Below are 24,679 nucleotides of genomic sequence, written 5' to 3' on the forward strand. Positions count from 1 at the left end.
AAATAATAAAGAATGAAAGAAATTTTTTTCATTAAATATAATTGAGACGTTTTATAAAATTAAATATTAATTTTAGGTAATATCCAAATTTTATTATTTTTTTTCGTATTCAATTTTTTGCTGTTTTAATATTAACTTTTTTTATATTATTTTTAATATAATAATTAAATTAAACTGACATCATTGAACTTTTTAGTTGATTTTATTCCATTATCCAGTTTAATTTTCCATAAATTTTTAGTTTTTTTTTAGATTTTTTTTCCCTGCTTTTGAAAGAAAAAATGCATTGTATTCGTTCTCAATGTTTATATATTTTTAACCGGATAATATATAATCCATTTATTTAAAAACCCTTACTTTAGCACAAGAAATTCTTGTTTTGTAGTCTTTTAGTGGATTTTTGAGTATATTGATTGGCTATCATATTTCATATATAAAATTACAGATTAGATATATGATCGGTTTTAAACTAAAATTGCATGTCATAGCTTTACTATTAAGTTACAAAACTGTTTGGAAAATTTTAAGTCAATTTTCCTAAATCTCTTTCTCTTATTTCCAAAAATTAGGGGGGAAATCAATAAAATCTGTTTTTCTTTTCTGTTTTAAAAAATTTAACATTGTTAATTATAAAAATCTTATATAAGTTTTAACCTATTTGTTAATAACTATACCAAGATATATGATAGTTTATTTAAAATAATTATAGATACATTTTACATCATTATTTCTTACTTTCATTATTTTTAAAGATATTTTATTTCATTTTTAACTTTAATAAACGCATTAAAGTATGAAATAATATCATATAAAATTGTGAAATTCAATATTGTAAAAATTTGAACAATTTTTAAAGAAATTTATTTTGTTTTCTTATGTTACCATCCAAATTATCTCTTAAATTTATTGTTTACCATTATTCTTCCTAATGTTTGTAATATACTTTCCTATTAGCCTTTCTTAAATTTCAGGAGGAAAAAAATAAAAGAAAAAATACTACTTAAAGCAGCTTTGTTTATTCTAAAAAAACTGAAATTAAAAAAAGTGTTATATATTTAACTAAAATTTATTTTTTAAAATTGCTAATGCAAAGTTCTTAAAATACAAAAATATATCTTATGAGTGATATTTATATCATTTTGTTCTAACAAAAATAAAAAAATTTTATACCTAAAATCGTAAATTTAATTTTAAATTAAACTTAAAAGTTTAAAACATATTTTTATTATTTTAATTTATAAATAAAAATTTTGCTCTATGTTAAATTACTCTTACTCTATCAGCGCAAGCTGACCTGAAAATAGTGTTATTTGTATCATAACTTAGCTTTATCTTCTACTACACGTTGGATTATCATCTCTATGGATCTAACGAAATTACTCTTATGCAATAATACCATATTTGTATCAAATTAAAGCAATAAATTAGCTTTTCTGTATTATAGAATTAGCAATTTTATAAAATTATTTAAAATATTTGAGAAATTACAATGTTTATAATTAACTAAAAGTGAACTCTCAGAGGTCAAATTCTTTTACTTTAACATGTTATCGCTAAAAGTTGTTCATAAATCTGATCTCCGTCTACGATAAAATTTTTATCTACCCTTTTGATACTAATAAGTTGCATTAGTATGTAACATAAATAAATTATGTATAGATTAAATTTTATAACTTTATCCTCTTTCTTTTTATTTTTCCAATATTTGTGAAGATAAAATATCTATGTTTTTTTCCATATTTGCTATTAAATCGGATTAGTTTAGTGAATCTTTCTTTATGGTTAGACATGTCTGCTTATGCATAAGAATAAACTTATATTTAAAATATAAGTTATATACATTCATTAACCGTTGTAATACCACTATTTCATAACTATTGACATTTACAAATCTCTTTTCTGCTGCATAAAGCACGATTTGTAAAACTACTAACTTCGCAGCTAGGGATATCTTTGGACAACTTATGGCGCTAATAAATTGAATTCGTTCAGCTGTAAGGCTTTTACACGTCACGTTTTATGTCACGTTTTTATCACGCTTCTTTAGCCAAGTGAATTGTACCGACTTAAAGGATATGGTCACAGATAATAATTTATTAACAAGAATTCTCTAGATGATAATAGATAATGAATAAGCGGTATGCGTTACACGCCTATCCACAAAATTGTTTTAATATCATTGTATTTCAATTTTATCTCGAGCTTTATACGAAATTATTACATTTAATATACATAAATTGTGCTTTAAAACGTTTAAAATATCCTCAAATTCCATTTAATGATATTTTAAACGTTTTTTTAGTCATTCAATTAGAAAATTTGCCCAAGTTTTGACAGACAAGAGAACGTATAGAGGTTTAAAATAATAATAAAATATATATATATAAATCTTTGTTTTTAAAAGAGTATTCTTTTGCCAGCTGTCCTATCTCCTCCCATTGCATGTAGAAAGTGGCCAGTAGAAGAGATAGAAGGCACGACTGGGAGAGATAAAAACAAATTTTTTAGAAAAACGTGTCAACCGATAATAAGAAGTCAGTGTTGTAAGTGATTGTAGCTGTCACACCCATTCTTATAAGCTCTACCGAGCCCACAGCAACCAAGACAAGAGTCACCGAGGCACTGTCTGATAGTCTTTAATCAGATGATAGATGTTTGTCTTATATTGGTCCAGAGAAGTCCAGTGTAATTTGATAGGACAGTTGCTTTGGAACCACCTTCCCGTCACTAGTAATTACACTGCACTTGTCGGGGAACTTTTTTACACACCGAGCGTCATTTTCTATTTATATTAAAGACATGTCTAACGGCTTTAATTTTAAGTTTTTTTTCCTCCCTCCTTTCCCCTCTCACCCTATTATCTCTTTACCCAGCCCGACAAAAAACAACAGCGTTATACAGTTGTTATTCATGGTCACGTAACGGTATGTTTAAGTTTTTCTTACTTTATTGCAAGTCACTCGAAGATGTATTGAACAATAACTCAGATACAAATCAGTTTTTGTTTAGAAAAAATGTATTCTCCATATTTTGTGTNGGAGCAGAAAGTTCTGACAATGTTTTGGAACAAAATAACAGATATGATCTTGATTTATTTAACTCGTATATTATTTTTTAATCAAAATGAATTATATCTTTTGCTTTTTCATTCGAGAGAAAGTTAAGGCATAAGAACTTTCGAACGATTTATAATAGGTTAGCATGACAAAAAATAATTTTCTTAGAACTTCATTATAGTCTTAAACATCCTTTAAATAACCTAAAATTTTGGGTTTAGAAACAAAGAATTAATTATAAACAGTTTAAGTATCATTATTCTTAGTCATCAACCGGATGCGGTGATAAAGTACTTCCGACATAGAAAACAATCTAACTATCGGAAGAAAAAATTCTGCAGTCACACCCTTGATACCAAGATAGAACAGGACAAGTCACACTTGTTTCGTCGATAGTATTGACCCAATATTAGACGGGCTGACGAGTCTGTTGATGATAATCTTTCTTAACGGAAATGACAGCAATGTAAAAAAAAAGTTAACCAAAAAATAAAAGAAGCTTATCACGCAACGTTTGGTTGATTGAATTCTAACATTATAAGATCTAAATTAATGGTGACTCTTGGAATTGTCACAAAATTTCTGTTAGAAAAGTCTTCACTAATTGCTTTCTTTTGTTTTATGAGGCTATGCTGCAATTACTTGCTGGTCACTTTCGGCCTTGTCCGATAATTACACATCATTTTGGATGTGTTGTATGAAAGAATTATCTCTGTTTTTAACCTCCTGCCTTTGTTTTATTTAACTTTATAATTCGTAATAAACTTAATTGGTACTATTTTATGTTTTTTTTTTTTTTTAAATTTTGTTTTACGTTATGATGTAGCAATGTGTGTATTTACAATACGATAATAAAAACTTTTTTAATATACATCATTTAAAAGTCTCTCGTATAAAGTTTAAAGGAGCTATAACTATTACTTTAGGAAAAGTGGCCAATATTTTATGTTTTAGCGCGAAATTGATTTTTTTTAATCGATAAAAGAGTTTCGAGTGAGATATTAAATTTATCATTTGAATGGCAATTACTACATATAACCTATATAAATGCTGATTACTGTATGCAATATTAGTAGACAATGATCGTTTACGAATTTAACTGTTATGGTTTCGAAACACCTTATGGATAGTTGAATCGAGTGATATATCAAGTGTAGTAGAGCCAATATACTGATATATTATATCTAAAATTGATATATAACTGATATAGGATGCTGGTGTACTGATGTGTAATATCTAAACAGCTCTACAGATATTTGTAACTTTTTTAAAAAATTTCTAAAATATTTTAAAATTTTATTTTATTTTTTGAATGAAGGAATTAAAACTCATTAAATTTTCATAACTTTGTAACTTTTTAAAATATTTTTAAAATTGAAACAAGTGTTTTTTAAAAAAAGAACACTCATCTGTTGTTTTAAATTTAAATATTTAGAATAATGTTTAATCAGATTAATTTAATATAAAACTTTTTTTTATTATTTTTTAAATATTTGTTACGTTTATTTCGCTTTTCCATAATTCTTTTCTGGAATAAAAGGATTTAGTATTTTTTTTATTTCTGCTATTTTTTTCTTTTGATTCAGCAAATAAGTACATCAAAACAAAAGTAGTTATGAACAAAAATAACATTACAGTAAGAACTTAATTCCGGGATTTTAGTTGTCCTAAACGAATCTCCATTTCCATTTAGACTGATCCAATAATTTCTGGTAGTCTCAGTTAATCTAGAAAGCTGATCTCCCCCTTTCTGTATTTAAAGATGGTTGTTAACGTAGTCTGAAGTTCACTAGTCAATTATCGTTGGAACAAATTTATAAATAATCGTTTAAATTAAGATAGCTAAAATAGAATTTTTTTCTGAGCATCGTTAAGTAATAAATATGTATACGAACAATATATAATTTTAATATAGAAGAAACATAAATTATAAACTAAATCATTCCCGAATGACTTTAATGACTTCATTCTTCATCCTATTTAGATCGTCCAATGAGAAAGTTTTAGGAGAGTTGGTTGCCAAGTTCGTTACTCGGTATGGCACAGATTGCGATTGTTACCATAGCAGCTTGTTACCACAGTAGCACTTTACCCCCTGTTCTCGTATTTATAATTAAGACAATTGACGAAAGTTGGCCTCTAAGATTGTTTAGATTAATGATAAATATAATGGACCATAAATGCTATATAATAAGTCAGAACTGTTTTTAATTCTATACAACTTATAACTGTGCCAAGTTTTAATGCAGATATTAACTGTTTATAACGAGTGAAAGATATAATCATTACTGTTTTTTTATTTCTGTACGCATGTATAAATAATCATTTCCGTTCTTGAAAATATAACTTGATAATTATCATTAATTAATCAAGTCGACTATCCACTTATCTTGATTAAACTTAGCCTTCTATATAAGCATTACGCAATTTTATAACTTGCTGCATAGTCATTAATAAGCATTTAAAATTTTTAACGAATTAAAGTAATCCAAGTTTTAATTATTCTTTAGTAAAAAAAATTTTATCATCATTATAATAAATCATGATAACAATCGAGTGCGCTTCACATTCCTCTCGCACAATATAAACTAAGATAAATCAATCTCTTAATCTCCTGTTTACCATTATATTCTGAATACTGCGTTAATCATTGAGCAGGAACGGTTTGTAGATTACGAAAAATCTAATTTCTCTTCAGTTTTAACAACATAAGTTGGAAGATTTCCACTATCAACGAACAAATTGTCCTTCAAAGACAATAGCAACTGTTGTTTTGATTGATTAGATGTGTTATAAAATAAGACATTGAAGTTTCGACCAACAAATATCCTTGTAGCATTATCTAAGAAGAGAAAAGCGTCAGATGCAATGGAAAGGGTCATTTGATTTCCCTTGCCACTTCTCCTTCTGAATGAATGACTAACTTGCTCTAAACTCACAGTCAAGCTGCTCATAAATTACCTCATTTAATACAAAAACCGGGCTATCTAATTAATAAATGACTCCTTTGAAGTCGTAGCAATGACACTTTCATTTTTTGTAAAATATTAACCTAAAAAAGTTTAAAAAGAAAAAAAAATAGATAAAATATTGTTACTCAGAAAATTAAAGTACATGCAAAAATATTGTTAAGAAATGTTTGATCTACATTGAATAATGCTTTTTAAAATCATTAAGTAAAGGGGTATGATTTAAACAGAAAATTGTTATGTGGTGAAATGGGAAAATGATGATGATATTTCGATTTTTTGGAAGAAATTTATCAGAATTTCTTTTCACAAATCGAAGGTCTAAATATAGATTTCTTTTTATAAATGTTCACTCTAAATGTTTTCAAAAATAAACTACTTTTTGGAGTTCCATATAACGAAGGATATATAGGACTTATATATAATACATAAACTATAAAAAATATCAAAAGAAAAATCATTTATTTTAGAAAGTTCTTAAAATTTTTATTTAAAAAATGTTTTTAAAGATGCCGATTTTTCTTTTAATATTTTGTATTTAAAATAATTTCAATCGTTTATAGAACAAATTTTTTTAAAAATATATTTTTAGTATTAATAAATTTTAAAATTTGAGACTAATTGAAATTACATGTTACCAAAATATAAAAAAGAATTAAGTATAACAAAAATACACAAAATTATTAAAGAGATATGTTTTAAAAATTAAATAATTTTAGAATTTATTCATGCATGATATTTAAGCAATGCTTTGTTTGATATTCGTAATTAATTCGTGGTATAAATAGCAAATTTAATCGAACTAATGGACTATAAATGATTTAAGATTGACTTCTTTTAATCAGAGCAATGGTCTAAAAATTAATTTTTGAAAAATTGGTTGATTTTTCAAGTTTTGATTAATATGTAAAGACAATAACACAGTCTAGGAGAGCTATAAATCTATTATCTAAGGTTACAATACAAGCAAAAATATATCTTTAGCTCTTGTATTATAGTTTATATATACGGTACAATGATAGATACAGTAAATTAATCTCTATTTATTAATATAAATTCACTAAACTTTGAACAAAATTTTATATGTATATAAATTATTTAATGTGTAATATCTGTATGCATACTTAGAAATTTATATGCACAGAATATATAGCCTATATATATAGTTTAAAATATTGATCTTTACGAAGAAGTAAATGGAATAAATTTATATTTATCTTAGGCCTACTATGCATTTTCAGCTAACGTTATAGTTTTTCATTTTTTATATAACTATATTTTAGCACATAATATGTACCATGTAGTTCATGTTTATGTAAAATTTCTAGAAAAATGAATATTTATAGAAATGATAAAATATTTATAAAACTATTTAATAGATAGCTACGCAATACATTTTTAAATAATTATAAACACAAGACAACACAACACAATTCTACATATAAAAAATTCTATTCTTTCTCCTTGGAAACAAAACAAACAAAACCAAATATATATATATAAATCTTTGTTTTTAAAAGAGTATTCTTTTGCCAGCTGTCCTATCTCCTCCCATTGCATGTAGAAAGTGGCCAGTAGAAGAGATAGAAGGCACGACTGGGAGAGATAAAAACAAATTTTTTAGAAAAACGTGTCAACCGCTAATAAGAAGTCAGTGTTGTAAGTGATTGTAGCTGTCACACCCATTCTTATAAGCTCTACCGAGCCCACAGCAACCAAGACAAGAGTCACCGAGGCACTGTCTGATAGTCTTTAATCAGATGATAGATGTTTGTCTTATATTGGTCCAGAGAAGTCCAGTGTAATTTGATAGGACAGTTGCTTTGGAACCACCTTCCCGTCACTAGTAATTACACTGCACTTGTCGGGGAACTTTTTTACACACCGAGCGTCATTTTCTATTTATATTAAAGACATGTCTAACGGCTTTAATTTTAAGTTTTTTTTCCTCCCTCCTTTCCCCTCTCACCCTATTATCTCTTTACCCAGCCCGACAAAAAACAACAGCGTTATACAGTTGTTATTCATGGTCACGTAACGGTATGTTTAAGTTTTTCTTACTTTATTGCAAGTCACTCGAAGATGTATTGAACAATAACTCAGATACAAATCAGTTTTTGTTTAGAAAAAATGTATTCTCCATATTTTGTGTAGTTTTCACATCGCTAAAACTACACAAAAATAGAACTGTGAACGATTTTCTTTAAGATCAATTCTTCTTCAGTAACTCGAAACTTTGAAGCGTTTCGAAAATACTTTTTTCATATTATACAGTAGGTTGACAGTGAATTCAATTTAAAGATTTATTCCACATTTTATTTCAAATTCAAGAATAGCCTATTTATTGGAAGAAGATTCTTATATTTCTTGTTAATTTACGAGAAGTTTGAGTCCTTTTTTCCCCTTTTTTTAATATAAGAAAACAAAATCTAGGTTGAATTTCAATAACCGAATGTTTCATTAAATTTTTCTCCATACGAAAAGTAAATCTGTAATAATAAATTTGAATAAATTTCGAAGGTATGACGTTGTAAATAACATCTAATTACAAACAAAATTTATAACTTAGATATTAAAATTTATAACAATTTATTAAAATTAAACGAAAACTCGCTATATTTACAAACAAGTTACTTATATTTTAATATCAAATTTACAATTTTATTGGACTAAACAGTTACTAATGTAAACATTAGAAATTTTCTACGATAAAAGGTAATAAGGCATAAAATATACATATTTTTAATTATTTAATTAAAAACTTTAAAATGATTTTTATATTTTTACATTCAAATTCAATAATAAAATTAATAATTAAAAAAATATATAGTTGAGTAAACTTTGGTTGAAGTATAGTTACGTGTCCATGAAACGGTTTATTGCTCGAGTTCCAGAAAAGAAAAAATTGTGCTATAAACAGTTAAATGAATGCAATTTTCATTAAAGTTGAAACTACTGTTTACATACCACTCACTCTTTGGCTATAACTATTTAAACCGTGAAATGTTCTAATATAATAAACCCTGAGGAAATATAATGTATTTTAGTAAAATTTCCAGATGAGCTAGTTATTTGATTGTATGCTCCAATGACTTGATCAAGTTTTCTCCATGGATATTCAATGAATCATAGTGGGTTCGTTATTGCTCTGTGCAATCAATAGATTAATGATGCCATATTAAACTATATGAGATAGACTATCAGGGGACAAAACTTTAACATATTTCCCGAAAATATGAATTTTAAGCTTTAAAGATCAAAAGGAATTAGTTCACTATTGGCAATTTTATTTCTGATTATTTCTTTCCTACATAATACATAAAGTTCTTCTAGGAAAATTTTATTTACGCTTCCTTGCGTTATCTTGCTTAATCGTCTATTTATGATCCTATTAAAAATTTAAGAAAACTTGTAAATTTAAGGATATTTCTACTTTAATCTTAAGCATAAATGATTTTCTACCATTTCAACTCTTTTATAAAGCCTTAATATTTTTGATAAGTATAGTTTGTGATATTGCTGTGAAGAGATCAGAGTTGTTCAGTCAAGTAGATTTAAGTTGGTAGCTAGTTACCGTGTGGCAAGAAGTGTGATAAATAAAGGAATTAATGAGCCATCTTCTTTCTTCTTAAATATTCCAAGCCAGAATAGCTGTAAATAAATCTAAAAGATACTTTACTTCAGAAATGGATAAAATGGAGAGGCAACTCGATGACATTACTGTCACATTCGACTACAGTAATGTGAATTCTCTTCAACTTTAGGCAACCTTCTGCTAAAAGACAAAGTACTGCACTTTGCTTAATGATTGTGTTCATTAATCTAATTGAAAGAAGGGGGAAAAAAAGCTTCTAATTTCATGTTAGGTAACACTTAACTGAAATTCTTAATTCAACATTGCTCACTAAATGAGAACTCAACTAACTATGCTTCTGAATTGATCAGATTTGTTCGTGTTTCTCTCCTTAGATAATTACTGTGCTAAAAATATAAATTAATTAATATATAACTCGAGGAAAACATTTTAGAAAAAGAATATTATAATAAGTTTTAATTGATCGAATTTTTATAGATGAAAAATAACTTATTNTTTCTTATTATTTACTAACTCTGATGCTTATTTATATCAATTTCTCATCTGTCACAGGACGGAGGGAAGAAGCATTAAAACTAACTAAACTAATTATTTACAGAACTGCCCTTCAGAGTAATACTATTACTAAAGGTGATGTGTGATTAACATCATTATTATGTAGCAATCACTGTCATCTGTCTATTTTATGTAATTATTTTATTAACTGATGAAACAGCCTTATAAATAATTACCCTTCTAATTTTTATTTTCTAAACAATTTTACATTTAACTGCATGTTCTTTAAAGCACCACTCACTTTTCTTTCTTTTTGTTTTACCCTTTTTCTTGTAATGTATATAAATATTGTGAAGTTATATAATAAAATCAAAACTTAGTTTATCCCATACCCGCATGAATTGTATTTGCATGTTGTTTGTTTTGTGTGCCACTCACAGCTAAGGGGCGCACCAATGTAGAACTGAGGGAACAATTTGTTTTGGCCGAAGGAGTGAGCCAATCCATGACCCCTTTCAAATCCAAGCCAAGCCCTAATTCGTCTCAGTCATCACAGAGCGGGACACCTTATTCACGGACAGGCAGTTCTTCCGCTGGTCCAATTACCAAGGTTGGTTGGCAATAAATATTAAAATTTAATTGTTGCCACAGCCTTATCAAAAATGTTAGCTGTGGTTAAAATAGGAATTGAAATAACTAATTTTGAAATTTTAAAGAAAAAATAATTACAATTTGAATTAAATTTTGAATAAAAGTTTATTTTCTTAAATTCGTTTAAAATTGATTTAAAATCTATAATAAGAAATACAATGTTTTTATGCAATTTAAATGTAAGAACATTGTATTTTATACCGAATGATAACGTGCTGTACATAAAAGAAAATGAATTAATGGATTACTTTATTAACTGTCTGACGTGATTATTTAGCCTAGAGGAAAATTATGATGATATTAACCCGGTGCAAGAGTTGAGTTACGAGTGTATTTCCTGAATATTTGGACTCGATTTTGATTAAACTTGAGAATTATTGAGAGTCTAAGCTGTAAAACTATAAAAGAAAACTTCAATCTCCATTCTTTTAAAGTTATGGTAAGCTAGAACGGTGAAATTTGAAATGATCCCAATACACTTCCGTGCCAAGATTCTTGTCTTTACATCGATTGAATCTATCTTGATATTTTCTTTCTTACCGACTGCCTTTCATCAACATAATCATCACTTCAGTTTTATTCGCCTGAAGTAAACTTTTGATATACTTTGAATAGAGCATTCATTAGCTAATGATGGCAATCTTTTTAGTGTTTCTTCACTGCACGATGCTCAAGTACATTAGCTGTTCTACTTTTAATGAATGTGTAGTAGGATATGATATAAGACAAGACGCTAGAAGTCATTTATGACGGCAACAGGGTTGACATTTTCCATCGTACACAGCAGATTTACAGAGCGATAAGAAGGAGAATGGGAAAGTATCATAGAAGTCTAGAGATTAATGTCTTCTCTACGAGGTCTACTTAGCTTTGTCTCGAAGCTAAAGATGAGATTCAACCTGATTGATTTTCACTTTATTTAAAGGAAACGCTTTAAATAAAAAAATATATTATGTAGACTTATATTTTTTTTGTAAACTTATTATGTAGAATTTAGAAGGCTATAAATTCAAAAGGGGACTTTAGCAAAATCGTCAATATTTTGAATCTTTTATTCCTTTCTTAAAGTCAAAGTCAGAGTTGACTATCACAGTAGTTAGTATTGATTGGGACATTAAAATATATAATTTCAATATTTTAATTGATTAACTTTTGCATATTATTATATGTAATTTGTCTGAAAGCTTGAATAAATGCATTTTATCCGAATTTATTATTAAGATGAAATATTTTTGTAATAATAAACGAAACCACTATCAAAATACAATGCTTTCCTTATTTAATATACAATTATCATTTAATATACAATATAGCGCATTGTGTAGAGTGAACAGACCTCTTTATATTAAATTACATGCCTCCATGAATTTAAATTTTACAATTTTTATGCCAAAATGATATTTTCAATTGCACAATGCATATAACTTAAAGCAAAATGTTTTCCCCTTATTATCTTAAATATCTTCACAACGTGCTGTATGAATAATATTTTAATATATTCATTCTATTGAATTCTTTGATGAATTCACTATAAATTCATATGTATTAATAAGTTATATTATGTGAAGAATAAAGAAAAATATATAAATATGCAAATATATTAACATATATATTGTAAGAACAAATTCTGCGTGATATAACCCATCGAAAATTAAACCTTCCCAGCATATAAATATTTAGCAACAATGAATTTAAGTTTTCTTGTGGATGAAGAGAAGCTCATTTGAATTGAATATGCTTAGAGTTAGATTAAAAGATAAAATGTTAACTTATGGTCGACTTTTTTGAAAAAAAAAACTCGCTACCAACTTTTCAAATTGGAAAAATCCTGTGAGGCTGAATAGTTTGAAAGTTTCTGAAGTACTTAATACATAACTTATTGAGTTTTTTATGAACTGTGATTACTCTCACAGGAAAATTTTTCTTGCAAGATAGTGAAATTTGTTGATGAAAATTTTAAGAGATAAATTTTTTCCTCGCTTTATCATTAAAATTTAAGTGAATATTATGTTTTAAATAAGTTAAGAAACGCTTTAAAATTATAATATATTTATCATTAATATTGAAACAGAATTTTATCTCCTGTATACAACTTGCAATGCGTAATTTAAGCAATGAGTAAATAAAATTCTATGTGAATACTATTAATAATGAGTAATAAATATATAAGTTCGCTTATTGAAAATTCTGTTCATACTTTATAATTTATATACTTTTATTCAAATTATAAATAGAATTTTCTATTCGTCCATTGTATGTAACGACAATATATTTTTACACTTTAAAAATTAAATAAGTTTTGTAGTAGAAAACGATGAATATATGTATGATGTATTGTTTTATGTTATAAAAATTATCTTAAAAATGTAATGTTATTGTAAATTTAATATATAAAGGTTTATTAATATATATATATAATTTATTTTAATATTTTCCCCATTTTTAGATAATTGTAAATTTGATGAATAAGTTGGAAATTAAATTTCGATTGTTAAAAAATATTTGAAATAATATATCTTCAATATACAAAAGATTTTTATGATAAATAAAATATAATATACATGTGGATTCAAAATAAATATTCAGACTCCTAGAAATAATTTATTCTAATGTTGATTGAATTTATTACTTAAAAATTTAATTCTAAAGCTCTAAATTAAGTTTTAATATTTAATAATTTATATGTTATTATTGTGATTTATGAATTAAAGATTGATATTCAATTTTTTATCATAAAAACGAAATATTTCGTGTTACTTTAATAATACAGTAGTTATTTGAGTGCTTTCTTCTGAATATTTATTGAAAAAATACGTTTGTACATTATATTTTCTATTATTATTAAGCAGACGAAAGAAAATTTAGTGATAGCATGATGAAATTTAAAGTTTCATCATGCTAAATTATTTTGTTGATGAGTACATCATATCATTCGTATCTTTCACATCATACGAGTTTAATTTCACTTATAAATTATATCTTTACTGTAGATCGTTCTAATTTGCAATGTTATAAACAGTGTTAGTCTGAGTTACACTCTTATAACGCTGCAAATTAAATATAATCACAAACTATAATCACATTACGTATCCTAATTACTACTATAGTCTTGTTACAATGTACTGTACACTAAAATGCGGTAACCAAGTTTCGAAATTACTGACAGTTTTTTAATATAATCTCTTATAAACAAATATTAAAATAATTTTGTAAATGGTTCTTCAACGGTTTACAGTAAAATAAGCTTTTTTTTCGTTATTATTTTTTTATAATTCATAATCGTATTCAAACAGTTAAGCAATTATATTTATACAGCTTATTAAATATTGTCTTGGTTCCATTCAAGAGTCCATTCTAGCGAAAAAGTGTTAGCTAGTTTGTAATTATTTATAAAAGAAAATGACAAAATTTCAATTAACACCGAGTAAAAGTGCAAGTGCCATTGCTTCTTCTCTCCGAGCGTGCATTCCGTTTCCGAGAAACAATTAAGGTTTTCCTAGGATCTTTTTTTCCTATTTCTTTTTCCTTTTTTTTTTTTTTTTCTTCGTCTTGCCATCTCACAAATTACTTCAAAACACTCTAGATATTGAAAGCTAAATACGATTTGTTTGTACGCAGGATATTAAGCCAAAGGTTATTAACGTACTGGTCGTCATTTACTAAAAAAGATTCTTTTCAGCACTCGCCAGTCGATAACATTCATAACTACTTTAAAGAAAAAACTAAAATGAATTCTGGGAAAGAAGCCAACTTACCTGCTTTGCTTTTCATAAACAATTATGAAACTACTTTACTAATGGAACTTTGCCCCTTTTTTCCTTACTTTGTTTTATTAGTTTTTTCCTTTATTTCAGGATATATACTTTTTTTATTCCATATACATATATATTATAAATATAAACACGAATATAAATCATTTATATGCCCGCATCTGCGAGACTTCCTTTAGGAAAAAAGAATTTAAATGTGCATGTTTTTGATTTATTTCTTTTACTATAATAAGAATTTTTAAAGCAATTTTCTTTTATTTTTTAGGAATTTATTATTCTCTTCGTAAGTTTGTATTTGTTTATACTCTATTCAATGGAAATAATTTAGTACAATGGGTATCACAAGTAAAAGATATACAATGTCAAATGGACCAAAACCAGATGACTGTAGTTACTACTGTAATGAGTCTATTAAATCGATTATAAGGAACATATTTATCTCATTCTTTATACTTATCCGTTTTGACAGTTGTAACGATAATAAATGAACAGTTTTAAGCAATAATTACTCAATAAAATGTAATAAGACTACTCTTGTATAATCTTTCAATTTTAATAAATGTACTTTAAAAAATAAGAAAGAAATATAAATTTCTAAATAATTTTAAAATATTAAAATATATAAATTTTGTCATTTAAATCCATTAAAATAATGCGAACGTAGAAATTAATTAATTTTATGGTAAACAATGACTAATCACTAGATTAGGATTAAACAACTTTTGTGCATTTAATTAAATAAAAATCACTTTAATTAATTAGTACTTAATAAAATCTCTTTAGCTAAAGAATTCGACTTTTTGAAATAAGACCATAAATATATTCATTAAAAATTTTTAAGTCTGTTAAAGAATGGAGTTTCATTTGAATAGAAAGTGCATTTAAATTTTTTACACAAAAGAACATCAATAATGAAAGAATAAGCTCTCTATTACGAAAGGTCATCATTTTCTATTCAGTTAAAATGTGATAAATAGTTCACTTTAAATATTTCCGTAAGAATTTGACGGAGGGGAAAATTTACAAAAATCATCTTTAATTCTATATGATTGATTTTTTTAATTTTTTTTCTCTTTTAACAATCACTTTAAATAGCATAGATTAGCATAAAAAGTGACTGACTATATTATTATAATAATCAATTATATTGATTAATATCTTACTTTCTAATTAAAATTTATTACTTTTCACGAAATCTTCAATCATTTATCATTTCATTGAAAACACACCAAAGGTAATTTCTGTATGCATATATTTATTTATTAAAGAAATTTTTATATTTATTACGTTTGAACTTTCTAAAATAAATTATTAATTTAAAAAAAGTAATTATATTTAAATTAATATAAAAAATATAATTATTTTATGTTTTAAAATAAATCATATTAATGCGTTTTATTTTTTATAATATCGAAATAAATCTGTTAAGCTAGGAAAAAAATTAATTTTTTATCATGTGAGCCTCTAGAGAAAATCTGTTTCTGTACGGTACGTGTTGTTTTCTGAATCTGTTGCACTTTGCTGATTTATGACGCAGAATAAAACTTTATAGGTTAATTTCTCCCATTATAGTAATGTCTGGATGTGTAAAAACTCAAAACTCTTAAATTTAATATATATATAAAAAAATAATAATAATTTTATGATTAATTTTTAGTATTATGTTATTTTTCCAGAAAGAAAAGTCTTACGTGTATTTTAGAATGCATTAAGAAATATAAAATTTCTTTTAAACTATTATCGAGAATTTTTTTAAAACATATAGGGCCTATATTAATTCAGTCTAGGGACTTGGAAAATTGTATGAATAATTTATTTTAAAATATTTAATTCGGACTTATTCCTCACTTTAAATGCAACTTCGAAGTATTCCTTTATGGTTTCCGAACTGGATGACCCCCGAGGAAAGCGAGAAAGCGTCTATTGATCATAACAGTAAATATTAAAGAGGTCAAAGGAGAGATTAACTAAGAAAGATCACACCACGATCCGAAGCATGAATTTTTAACCTAAAATTCCTTCATACTACATCCTATTATAAACCTTAAAGTTTTCCGATAATAAAATTTTAGAATAGACAATTCACGTCGCCGAATTTATACTCAATTCTAGCTTGCCTTAAGCTAAAATTAGGCATAAACTTCGCGGATACTATAATTAATTAGGCATTTTATGAGCACTTTATCTTAAAAGGAATATTTAATTTTTCTTACTGAAAGGTAATGACACTTGCCATAAGATGATTATACTGAATCAGTAAAATTCTAAAAATATCTTTGAAATAAAAATTGATTTTGTTATAAAAAAAATAATAAATGTTTTTAATTTATTATTTTTAATTAACTGTGGTTAAGGGTTAGTTTATGTTTCGAATTAATAAAAAGATTAAAAATAATGATNATTAGGATTAAACAACTTTTGTGCATTTAATTAAATAAAAATCACTTTAATTAATTAGTACTTAATAAAATCTCTTTAGCTAAAGAATTCGACTTTTTGAAATAAGACCATAAATATATTCATTAAAAATTTTTAAGTCTGTTAAAGAATGGAGTTTCATTTGAATAGAAAGTGCATTTAAATTTTTTACACAAAAGAACATCAATAATGAAAGAATAAGCTCTCTATTACGAAAGGTCATCATTTTCTATTCAGTTAAAATGTGATAAATAGTTCACTTTAAATATTTCCGTAAGAATTTGACGGAGGGGAAAATTTACAAAAATCATCTTTAATTCTATATGATTGATTTTTTTAATTTTTTTTCTCTTTTAACAATCACTTTAAATAGCATAGATTAGCATAAAAAGTGACTGACTATATTATTATAATAATCAATTATATTGATTAATATCTTACTTTCTAATTAAAATTTATTACTTTTCACGAAATCTTCAATCATTTATCATTTCATTGAAAACACACCAAAGGTAATTTCTGTATGCATATATTTATTTATTAAAGAAATTTTTATATTTATTACGTTTGAACTTTCTAAAATAAATTATTAATTTAAAAAAAGTAATTATATTTAAATTAATATAAAAAATATAATTATTTTATGTTTTAAAATAAATCATATTAATGCGTTTTATTTTTTATAATATCGAAATAAATCTGTTAAGCTAGGAAAAAAATTAATTTTTTATCATGTGAGCCTCTAGAGAAAATCTGTTTCTGTACGGTACGTGTTGTTTTCTGAATCTGTTGCACTTTGCTGATTTATGACGCAGAATAAAACTTTATAGGTTAATTTCTCCCATTATAGTAATGTCTGGATGTGTAAAAACTCAAAACTCTTAAATTTAATATATATATAAAAAAATAATAATAATTTTATGATTAATTTTTAGTATTATGTTATTTTTCCAGAAAGAAAAGTCTTACGTGTATTTTAGAATGCATTAAGAAATATAAAATTTCTTTTAAACTATTATCGAGAATTTTTTTAAAACATATAGGGCCTATATTAATTCAGTCTAGGGACTTGGAAAATTGTATGAATAATTTATTTTAAAATATTTAATTCGGACTTATTCCTCACTTTAAATGCAACTTCGAAGTATTCCTTTATGGTTTCCGAACTGGATGACCCCCGAGGAAAGCGAGAAAGCGTCTATTGATCATAACAGTAAATATTAAAGAGGTCAAAGGAGAGATTAACTAAGAAAGATCACACCACGATCCGAAGCATGAATTTTTAACCTAAAATTCCTTCATACTACATCCTATTATAAACCTTAAAGTTTTCCGATAATAAAATTTTAGAATAGACAATTCACGTCGCCGAATTTATACTCAATTCTAGCTTGCCTTAAGCTAAAATTAGGCATAAACTTCGCGGATACTATAATTAATTAGGCATTTTATGAGCACTTTATCTTAAAAGGAATATTTAATTTTTCTTACTGAAAGGTAATGACACTTGCCATAAGATGATTATACTGAATCAGTAAAATTCTAAAAATATCTTTGAAATAAAAATTGATTTTGTTATAAAAAAAATAATAAATGTTTTTAATTTATTATTTTTAATTAACTGTGGTTAAGGGTTAGTTTATGTTTCGAATTAATAAAAAGATTAAAAATAATGATNACACCAAAGGTAATTTCTGTATGCATATATTTATTTATTAAAGAAATTTTTATATTTATTACGTTTGAACTTTCTAAAATAAATTATTAATTTAAAAAAAGTAATTATATTTAAATTAATATAAAAAATATAATTATTTTATGTTTTAAAATAAATCATATTAATGCGTTTTATTTTTTATAATATCGAAATAAATCTGTTAAGCTAGGAAAAAAATTAATTTTTTATCATGTGAGCCTCTAGAGAAAATCTGTTTCTGTACGGTACGTGTTGTTTTCTGAATCTGTTGCACTTTGCTGATTTATGACGCAGAATAAAACTTTATAGGTTAATTTCTCCCATTATAGTAATGTCTGGATGTGTAAAAACTCAAAACTCTTAAATTTAATATATATATAAAAAAATAATAATAATTTTATGATTAATTTTTAGTATTATGTTATTTTTCCAGAAAGAAAAGTCTTACGTGTATTTTAGAATGCATTAAGAAATATAAAATTTCTTTTAAACTATTATCGAGAATTTTTTTAAAACATATAGGGCCTATATTAATTCAGTCTAGGGACTTGGAAAATTGTATGAATAATTTATTTTAAAATATTTAATTCGGACTTATTCCTCACTTTAAATGCAACTTCGAAGTATTCCTTTATGGTTTCCGAACTGGATGACCCCCGAGGAAAGCGAGAAAGCGTCTATTGATCATAACAGTAAATATTAAAGAGGTCAAAGGAGAGATTAACTAAGAAAGATCACACCACGATCCGAAGCATGAATTTTTAACCTAAAATTCCTTCATACTACATCCTATTATAAACCTTAAAGTTTTCCGATAATAAAATTTTAGAATAGACAATTCACGTCGCCGAATTTATACTCAATTCTAGCTTGCCTTAAGCTAAAATTAGGCATAAACTTCGCGGATACTATAATTAATTAGGCATTTTATGAGCACTTTATCTTAAAAGGAATATTTAATTTTTCTTACTGAAAGGTAATGACACTTGCCATAAGATGATTATACTGAATCAGTAAAATTCTAAAAATATCTTTGAAATAAAAATTGATTTTGTTATAAAAAAAAATAAAAAATGTTTTTAATTTATTATTTTTAATTAACTGTGGTTAAGGGTTAGTTTATGTTTCGAATTAATAAAAAGATTAAAAATAATGATAAAAAAGAGAAGGAAATATAATTATAAAAGTGTCAAAAGTATATATATATATATATATATATATATATAACTTATAACTTTAAAAGTATATTATAAAACTTAAGATCAAATGTGATTTTTCTCCTTTTTTAATCGTCAATTTTACGTTTAGTTAACAATATATCAGTATAACAATAAGAGAAATACGTGGAATCATTCATCTAAATATCAAGAAAGGTTTCTATAAAATAAAAAAATGCAATCTATGCTTGGTTGTCACGCGAGATGTGGCAGAATCAGGAAGATATGTCTGCCAGTTTGGAGTTGAAAACTCAAGAGAATTTGTCACTCTCAACCAGTGCAGTTGAACAGACTGTACCTTGGAACCAATAAGTTCCTTGCATAGATCGATTTGTCCTAGGATGAACAAAGTATGAATTCTGTGGGGAAATCTGTCAAGTTTGGCAGACATTCAGAAGTAAAATAGAAGAAATTTTTTACCGAAAGAAAAAATATATGATGCTCTTTAAACTGTAATGCTGATTTTAATTGAAACAAATTTAAAACCACTTTCTAAATAAATGTTTTAAATTTTCCAACGTTCATTTAGATAATAACAACTTAGAATATTTTACGAAATTTAGTATTATAACCAAAATTCTTTACAGTTAATTATTCTCAACATTTTATAATATCTATGTAAGATCTGGTGTTCAAGTAATTTACTTGATGGTTACTAAGTTGAATATAATAATTATCCTGAGTAGTTCAGAGAAAATTAAACTAATTTATTTTCCTACAAAAATTATAATTTTCAAGTTTGTTTTAATTATTAAAATGTTAATGATGCTCATATCTTATAGTTACATATGTTATTTATATTTTATATGACAAATGTTAATCTTATAATACATGTAGGAATCTATGTATGGAATATCTGATTATCGAATTTACTACATCACTTAGGGGTTACGAAATTGAATCAGTATCGATTCCTTACGTGTGATTAATTATATAAAAGTAAACCGTTATTAAAAGTGGGAATAGCATAAACAAACATTAATAATAAATAATATTTGTTAGTATGAAACGGCTAAACCATTAACATGCTGACACAACCAAATAAAATGAACAGATTGGTAACTTCACAAATATTTAACCATATGTGGTTGTTGGATGTTTGCCAATGAAGAAAAAGGTCAAAAACCTAATGAAAGTCACTATCAACAACGATATTGTAAAAACTGAACCGTGTTAATGACTAGGATCTAGTTTCGACGATAACTTAAAACTTCCATAATTAATACAAAATTGCTTTTGATATTCGTCATAAATTTAAACTTGTTAATACGAAAATTTAAAAGAATAAATCTAAGAATAAAAATAAAAGCTAAAGTTAAATTGACCCAATTACTGTTTTAAATATAATCAATACTTAAGATGCAATAAATGAGATTACATCAGTGAATAATTACATAGATAAGAATTGAGGTAATTAGATTTACTTAAAAGTTCAAAGTGTTAAATTTTATAAAAAAAAAAAAATGTATGTACGCATGTATATTGCGATGTACTTTTAAATTAACAATTTTATTTTATTTTTTTTAGCTGTCAAACAATATTACGAAGCACAAGTTTATGATGTATTCGTTACTAGAGGAAATACTGCAGTGCTACAATGTCACATTCCAAGTTTTGTAAAAGAATATGTTTCGGTTACGTCTTGGATTAGGGATGACGGATTGATTATACAATCAGATACTACATCAGGTAAGAATTTTTCTTTTCTTTTCTAAATATTTTATATGACGTGTCAGATTCTATAAATGTGACTACTTTTTATTTTGCATTTCTTTTTATTTGTTTTTTTTTGCAAATTCCAGAAAGCATGAAGTTTATATATATATATATATATATAGTTACTAGGATATCTGGCCCCTGTACATCATACTTTTCCTGATAACAGTAGAGCCATGCTGATTATCTATGTCATTCCGTTCGGGGGAAATTTTTGAATTAAAATAACGTAATTTCCGGTAAAGGACCAGAAGTTCGTATGTAGTTAATCGAGGCCTCCTGCCCGTAAGTTTTCATATCTGGTCTCGAATTTCATTTATCTAATACCGTCCTCGAGATTTATTTAAAATTAATTTTTCAAAAATATATTGTAAATATTAACACTTAATTAATNTATATACATATAAATTTGTATAATATTTAAGAAATATTAAGAATACGCTCATTTTACTTATGTTATCACTTAGTATTACTACATTACAGTATAGTCTAGATCAGTTTTCCAACCTCCGGGGTACGCAAAGCATTTCCTGGGTGTACGCGGAAAAAAAATCTATAATGGCTGCTTAATGTATATAAGAATATTTATAACTATTTTAATCTGATTTTATTAAAAATAAATTTAAATATGTTCCAGAAATAGGTTATTTACAATACAGCATTAATTGTAATCCTTGTAGATAAACTACAGCATTGTGTAAACATTTGTCATTACAGTATTATTATTGTATTATTTAATTATAAAAAGTTTTCCTATTATAACTTATTTTAGAAAAGGAATAAATTACCTGACTTTTGAAAGCCATTTTTGACAATATTCCATAACTATTTTCAATATATGAAGATTAAGGAATACGTGAAATTTCCATTGAAAAAAAGGAATTGAACTAGAAAAGGTTCGGAATCGCTGCTGTAAATCGTATAAAAATTTAATATTATTCTGTAAGTAAACAAGATGTATCACAAAATATAAATATTACCGATAAGTTAGGAATATAATAATCATTAGCTTGTCATATTCCTATCAAAGAGGAGATGTTGGAGATAAAATTATATTTTAAAAACTTTTCTATAAACAAATGACTCTTGTGTGCAATGTGATTTAAAGTAAAAGCTTAAACAGTAAACTAAGAGTGATTCAAACATAATTTAAATAGGTCTAATTTCCCTAAATTAACGACTACTTCCTGAAGAAGAAAATGGCTGCGGTAACTACTTTCCAGATTACTTCTGTAATTGTCGTTAAAATATACCTTAACAACAATTAAACAAGGCTGATATCTTACATGTACAGAAAATACTGAATATGTTATAATATATAGTCTCAAATACTGTTCTGATACTTAATATAACAATACTTGTCTCTCATACAGCGACATAGCCAGGTTCTGAAGTTAGGGGAAACGAGCACATATGAAAAAAACTGCCATGGTACCAAACATTTTAAACTTATTATACGTTTAATATGTTGTGTTTAAAATCAAAACACAAGGAAGTAGAGTACGTAATTGTTATTTAGTATTTAAAATCAAAACACAATAAAAAAGTTTTACAGTAAGCTCCTAGATCTCAAAACACAAGAAAAGCATCTGTGTTATTTAATTGTTTTAATTTTAAACGTAAAATGAAAGCCAGAGGCCACCAACCCATCACAGGAGATTGAGCAGACAGTTCAAAACAATGGGAAGTTGGTCAAATAAAGTAATGACTGCAGAAAGTTTTTCCAAGGCCATGCTATAAAAAACAAATAAAAAATGACGAGATTTGACTTCTATTGTATAAATTAACTGTACAGATAAAAAAACTGCTGAAAAGGCAAAAATGTGCTCAAGGGGAGCGATGCTTCCTTTACCTCCTCATTAGCTACGCCACTGCTTTCATATAATTAATCGAGTTAAGTAAGCAATTTTTATCATTTCAGCATTAATAAAATATTAATATTTATATCCTTCAATCGTAAACAACTTTAAATATATTTAAATAGTCTTAAATATTTTAAATTTATTTAATAAAACATAAAATATTTAAACTAGACAAGATGACAGTTATATTAAATTTACTGAAACATCGACAGAAAATTCTAAGCAAAAATAGAATAAATAAACCGATAAAGTATTTGATTATATTCTATATGAAAATATATAACACAGCAATTACTTTTATATAAAAATAATTTTTTATATTATAAAAGGAATATAAAATTTAGCAATAAAATATTTTTATTAACAGAGAATTAGCAAAGTAATACGTCAAACTAAATAATATTTATTTTTAATCCTACCATATTAAATTTTAATGATAATTCTGGAATTTTAATTTTAATAAGTAAAAATAACTGCAAAAGTTTATATATGTATGACTACAGTAAAAGCTTATGATTGTTTATAGACCTACAGCGTATATACAGTCACAAGCTTATAAAATATTATAAGATTTTATTGTTGGTTTCTTATTTATCTCTCTCTAATACTAGTTGTGCATAAAATACTTAACACTATGTAACTGAATAGAACTATCGAAAGCTTTCTATAAAGATTCCAAAATATGATAATAGATAAGCAAATTTAAAATTCCGTTCGATTGCAGCATACATGAGGTTTCCAGCTTTAAGGGAATTTACGAAAGGAAAAAGAATAGAAAAAAAATTCTTGTCTTTTCAAGCCATAAAAATTTATTTAATAGTTTCCGCGAGATTTTAAATCAAAATTTTTAGACGTATAATAGTATTATTTATAGCCACAATTTGTAATATTTTCGTTTTAAAAATTTATTGAATAAAGACAAATAAATAATCAATACTATATCTAATCGATAATGAATGTCTAGTATATTTTTTTTAAATTTTTCTCTTATGTGATCAATAGTTTAATAATAAATTTCCATTAGAATAGTTAAATAAATTTATATTTTTAATTTCGGATGTTTATTTCTTGAATAATTTCTCATTGAGAAACATTAAGTTGTAATTTAACTGTAACAAATACTTAATTATTCAAAATATAAAATAGCTTTGCTAAAAATAAATCATTTCCAAGTGTTTCCAACGGTTGAAGACTATAATTCTCATCTCATCACAGTTATCAGTAACATCTGGAA

At 25.6% G+C, this 24,679-nt stretch overlaps 1 protein-coding gene across 1 annotated transcript in view; it reads left to right on the top strand.

The window, feature by feature from the left end:
* LOC111631548 (Down syndrome cell adhesion molecule-like protein Dscam2) overlaps positions 1-24,679 on the top strand; it is a 170,899-nt gene that overhangs the window by 21,064 nt on the left and 125,156 nt on the right. Inside the window, exon 3 of the mRNA XM_023375805.1 lies at positions 21,395-21,556. Coding sequence (XP_023231573.1) covers positions 21,395-21,556 — 162 coding nt within the window. The remainder of the gene's footprint in view (positions 1-21,394; positions 21,557-24,679) is intronic.

Source organism: Centruroides sculpturatus, unplaced genomic scaffold (genome assembly GCF_000671375.1).
Source record: "Centruroides sculpturatus isolate CEXI.00-Female unplaced genomic scaffold, Cexi_2.0 scaffold712, whole genome shotgun sequence".
Classification (NCBI taxonomy): domain Eukaryota; kingdom Metazoa; phylum Arthropoda; class Arachnida; order Scorpiones; family Buthidae; genus Centruroides; species Centruroides sculpturatus.